General features: G+C 34.8%; 1 protein-coding gene across 1 annotated transcript; it reads left to right on the top strand.

Annotated features, from left to right (window-relative positions):
* Positions 1-1,065: 1,065 nt before the first annotated feature.
* LOC125865024 (DUF21 domain-containing protein At2g14520-like) lies at positions 1,066-5,162 on the top strand. Its single transcript, XM_049545174.1, has 12 exons — positions 1,066-1,116; positions 1,160-1,343; positions 2,205-2,281; positions 2,386-2,469; positions 2,765-2,878; positions 3,042-3,128; positions 3,347-3,486; positions 3,570-3,657; positions 4,266-4,339; positions 4,555-4,682; positions 4,765-5,030; positions 5,121-5,162. The coding sequence occupies exons 2-12, from the start codon at positions 1,166-1,168 to the stop codon at positions 5,160-5,162; spliced, it is 1,278 nt and encodes a 425-aa protein (XP_049401131.1). The 5' UTR covers positions 1,066-1,116; positions 1,160-1,165.
* Positions 5,163-5,435: the final 273 nt, after the last annotated feature.

Genomic DNA, 5,435 nt, shown 5'->3' on the forward strand with positions numbered 1-5,435 from the left:
ACTTTCTTTAGCCAGCTAGACAGTCTCGCGGTTGCCCTCCTCTCAAATGTAGTCGCAATGACCATATTGTACCTCGGCTCCCAAGTACACACAGTCTGAAAAAAATTGAATAGCGTTAATTAGATCAATAGTAAAAAGAAGGTAAAGTATACTAAAATTATTAAACCTAACTAAAATATATATACCTTAAATTCATTAAACATTGTCTGGCGTATACTGTTTGGAATCTCTCTCCAAGAGTGATAAGCCTATGTAAAAAGTCTTCTAACACAGACTTTTAAACCCCGTGCGGCATCCTTTACAAGATGTCACCTTCAAAACACATAATAAATATCTTAGTTCATAAATAATATATTAAAGTATAAGAAATAAATAAAATAAAGTAACAAATTTATAACAAAACAAACTTACGATGATCTATAGAGTAGTAAACATTAAAAACATTGCCCTTAAACTTATTTTCGTAGGAAACTTATTTTCCTTCAAATTTTCATACTAATTCGCAGGAAAATCCCCATATAATTCACAGTTTTCTTTTAGTGATGGCAGTAAAAAGAAATTTAGAAAAAGTAAAAAAGATTAAAAACACTATTGCAGTCAAATAATTGTACACTTGGTATAATATGCTATGTAATTGATAACAACTTTATGCAAAAAAAAAAACAAGTTAAAGCAGCCACCATCTCAAAATCTTTGATCCGTCACTGATCATATCATGCGGAGAAGTAAAATGAAAGTCTTGCCAGAAGAAAAAAAATGGGTCTTTTTTAGAAAAGTAGTTGATTCTTTTTAAAACCGCGGATAGTACTATTAACCGGTAAAATAATAATATGAACTATTTAAGAAAGGCAAAGTGTGGTATTGTTAGTACTCTTCTCCAACAGAAAAGCCTTTTACCGTTAAATTACCCCCCTTTTTACGCCAAACTACCATTCGTCTCCGTAAAACGAGAATTCAGTCTTTTCCTCTTTCTGTGTTTTACTTCATTTTCAACTGATATTCAATCCATTCTGCCTCGATTCCTTAGAAAGAAACAAAAATAATCTATATATTTCTAATAAGTTATTACGAAGCAGCTTCACAAATGGAGGAGATTGAATATTAGTTGCTATATTGCTATTTGACGTTTCTGAATTGGTTGAATTTAGGATTTACCAACTTTCGAATGGGGGTGGAGTACACATGTTGCGAGTCGGAGTTCTTCATTCATATAGTGATCATTGTATTTCTGGTAGTGTTCGCGGGAATGATGTCTGGCCTTACATTGGGGTTAATGTCGTTAAGTCTTGTTGATCTTGAAGTCCTTGCCAAGTCTGGAACTCCAAATGATCGTAAAAATGCTGGTATTTAATTATTTGCTTTTATCGTTGCACCTTTATGTTAATTAAGCTTTTAGATTATATGATCACATCATTCAACGTGATATCTGGAGTAGGCTACAACAAGTAGGTGTACATCTGTATTTTGCGATGACATTTTATTAAAAAGAGATATTACTTTACGGGAGAGATACTATTTAACTAATCACTTCATATGCAGTGGTGTGGAGCCACAATTTTCATTAAGGAGTTCAAAATAGGAAGAAGTAAACCCACAAAGAAGCCAAAACCTTTCAACAATCTATTATGTATATATATATTAAAAGAAAAAATACAAAATTAACCATGTATAAACAATGTAATTTTCCATCAAAGGATTCATCCGAACCCTCAACCCTATCTGGCTCTACCCCTGTTCACAAGTATCATTCATACCTAACAATTTCCACAAAATGGAGACCCAACTTATAACTTGTACAAACCTTTCCATTTTTCAAATCTATCTTATGCATTTGTTCGTAAAGATACTAATTTGAACGCTGATGCTTCTGGAACACCTCTAACATAGAGGATAAAAACTCTTGGATTTTTTTCCTCAATACTGAATGCTCACTTTAAAAGCAATCTTATTAATTTGCTTTTGCTGAATTTTTTGTATTCTTGTGCCTCAATGGGAAGAAGAGATAGAGTTGTAGTTACATCGTTATAACTGTATGATGCTGGTCACTGGCTGGACCAGTTAGTTCTAAGTGTGTGTAGTTCTCCTTAGTTAATATGAAATGCAATGATTAAAAAAATTGAAATTGTGAATCTTGTTGCCTTGCTATGACCGTGTTGACTATATCGATGCTCTGAATATTTAGGAACTTTCTTTTGTCTTAACAGCCAAGATCTTGCCTGTTGTACAAAATCAGCATTTATTGCTGTGCACCCTACTTATTTGCAATGCTGCTGCCATGGAGGTAAGCAACATTATGAACCATGATAGTGTATCTGTTGAGGCACAATTTTCTTTCACTAGTAGGATATCCGTGTAGTTTCTGAGAATTCGTTTAAATCATTGCAGGCACTTCCCATCTTTCTTGACAGCCTAATTACAGCTTGGGGTGCTATTCTTATTTCTGTCACATTGATTCTTCTGTTTGGTGAGGTGAACTTAATTTTTCCATAACCGACTCTTATGGGGAGTGGGCATCCTGCATTTTACCTTCCCCTGCAATACAAAAGTCTCATCTACGTGTTACTTTATGATAACTGAACTTGTTATTGTTAGAATTTTTTAGGTTTATCAGAGCTGATTTATGCTTATAGTACAGGTTTGCCTTCTCTGATGTTGCTGTAATTTGACGTTTTGGTTTACCGAGTAATCTGCATTGAGGATTGATGAATTCAGCAAATATTTGAATTTACTTGCACTGATTGGTTACTATTCTGTGGTTGAGCAGATCATACCTCAGTCCCTTTGCTCTAGACATGGACTGACCATTGGTGCAACTATGGCCCCATTTGTCCGCGTTCTTGTTTGGATCTGCTTTCCTATTGCATATCCAATAGGCAAGGTGAACTTATTTATTTTACGAATTTTGTTGATGAAAAATGGTCTTTTCACTTAGAACCTTTCCAATGATGGCCAATCGAACCAACTGCTGATTGTAGTACAAGTTAATGTGTCTAATATATATATACTGTTGGCCTGAACCTCTTAGTTTCTATTATTTGCAGCTATTGGACTATCTGCTAGGTCATCAAAACAGTGGTCTTTTCCGACGAGCTGAGTTGAAAACTTTAGTACATTTTCATGGAAATCATGTAGGTTTTTAATTGTGTTGTAGATATATAGTTTTAGCTTGTGCTATTATTAGAATGAATCGTACTGTTTTCCATTTCTGGTGTTATTTCATTGAATATTTGCTCTTTTTAAATGCTGAATATTTAGTCGCTACTTCTTATTGACCTGATTTGGTTATGGCTTCGAGTCTCTTGTATTGTTTACGTTATGTCACCCATTCCGTGGTCCATTTCTACAGGCTGGTAAAGGTGGAGAGCTAACAAATGATGAGACAACAATAATTGCTGGTGCTTTGGAGCTTCACGAGAAAAGAGCCGGTGATGCTATGACCCCCATATCTGATATCTTTTCAATTGATCTTGACGGGAAGTTGGACAGGTTTTGCATACTCGGAATGTCCATATAGAGAAATATTTGCATGAGTATTCGAGCTGTTTCATACTCTATTATTTTTTCCACAGAGATTTGACCAATTTAATTTTGGAGAAAGGGCATAGCAGGATACCAATCTACTCTGATCAACCCACAAACATAATTGGACTTCTTCTGGTACTATTTCTCTTATTTCCATAGTCCTTCCGCATAATTGAAAGAATAGTTTTTGCTTATGTTATTAGTTGTTACAATGTACGAGAAAATATCCACTTCACTACTTTCGATTCACAGTTCCACGTGGAGCCAGTCGTCTCTGTCTTTTCATGGCCCAAGATACCAGAAAAGGGTTTTTTATTCCCCAAATAAACTCTTTTCTTGTCCATATAGTTTAAAGATAGTGACTACATGAAGCCAAAGTAAGGTCTTTTGTGAGCTTAAAGATGATTTGGAGGCTATTTTCTTTTCAGAAAGTGAATAGGCCCTTTCTTCATTTCCATGACGACAGAAATATGTGGAAACACAAGCACGTGTTATTCTGCCAAATGATCATGTTTCTCGCACATACATAAAACCCTATCTATGTGGAAACACAAGCATTTCAATTTCTCTTGTTTTCATTTACCCCGACCATGTAATCATGTAGACAAGTTAAAATTCCATTTGATTTGGCAATACAATAAGTTCTTCTTATACCTCAGCCAAGTACTACAGAAGTAAATAGTTCCATTTCTCTGGTAATACAATAAGTCATATGTTGACGTAGTTTTCCCGTGACCTTGTAGGTCAAGAACTTATTAACCATCCATCCAGCTGATGAAACCCTTGTAAGAAATGTTACCATCCGAAAGATCCCAAGGTATATTTTGTGTTGCTCATGTACATGTACTCTATATATTTGGACATATTATCACGCTACTTTGAATGTATTATCACACTATAAATAATGTTGTGATTAAGAAGTTTAAAAAAACAATCCATAATTCTACTTGCTTCTCCGATCCTTGTCTATTAAATTTCTCCCTTTACAAGATAAGGTACTCAAATACATGATTTACCTTTTTTATGGTGCAGGGTCTCATATACCATGCGATTGGACGACATCTTGAATGAGTTTCAGAAAGGTCATAGTCATATGGCTGTGGTTACAAGAGAATGCAACAAAAAGACGAACCAACCCGCTAGCAATAGCCTTGCTCATAGTGAGCATCTTCTGTTTTCTGTAACTTCTCACATGTAAACTTTTTTCTGATATGAACGTTCCGCTTTGTTTTCCCTATCTAGATTCTGTTGAGGATGTGAGAGTAGACATTGATGACGAAAGACCTGTTCCCGAGAAGAGTACTACATCATTACAAAAGGGCAAGAGTAGTCTTCCCAATGGTGGAAACAATTCAGCCAGGAGAATTAGGAATAGGAGCAGGATGTCCTCAAAAGATATGTACGCGGACATTTTGCGGATAGATGAAAATGATCTGCCAAATATCCCTGATGATGAAGAGGTAGTTGGAATAATAACTATGGAAGACATTATTGAAGAGCTTTTACAGGTAAAATCAATCAAGATTTTGGATTAAAATGGTTTCCATGATTTCTTTAATTGCCAAGGTATTAAAATGTCAATTGTGTCTTTTATGTAGGAGGAAATTTTTGATGAGACGGATCATACAAAGCATTTATAGCAGCATTCTTTTGTATTTATACACCAAACTAATGTGTAATTGCAACACTATTAGTTTCTCGGAACGTGCGTTTCACATTTATTCTAATACTGAATACAAAGGGCACATTTAATCGACCAACAAATAAAAACAAATGGATGTAGAAATTCAGGGTGTGTTTGGTATGAAGTTTTTCAATTTTCTCATGTTTGATTGGGTAAGATATTTTGGAAAATGTTTTCCTAATTAACTCATTTTCCTCAAATTCAAGGAAAATGACTTCCCTTCAAACAG

The sequence above is a fragment of the Solanum stenotomum genome, chromosome 5 (genome assembly GCF_019186545.1).
Source record: "Solanum stenotomum isolate F172 chromosome 5, ASM1918654v1, whole genome shotgun sequence".
Lineage (NCBI taxonomy): Eukaryota > Viridiplantae > Streptophyta > Magnoliopsida > Solanales > Solanaceae > Solanum > Solanum stenotomum.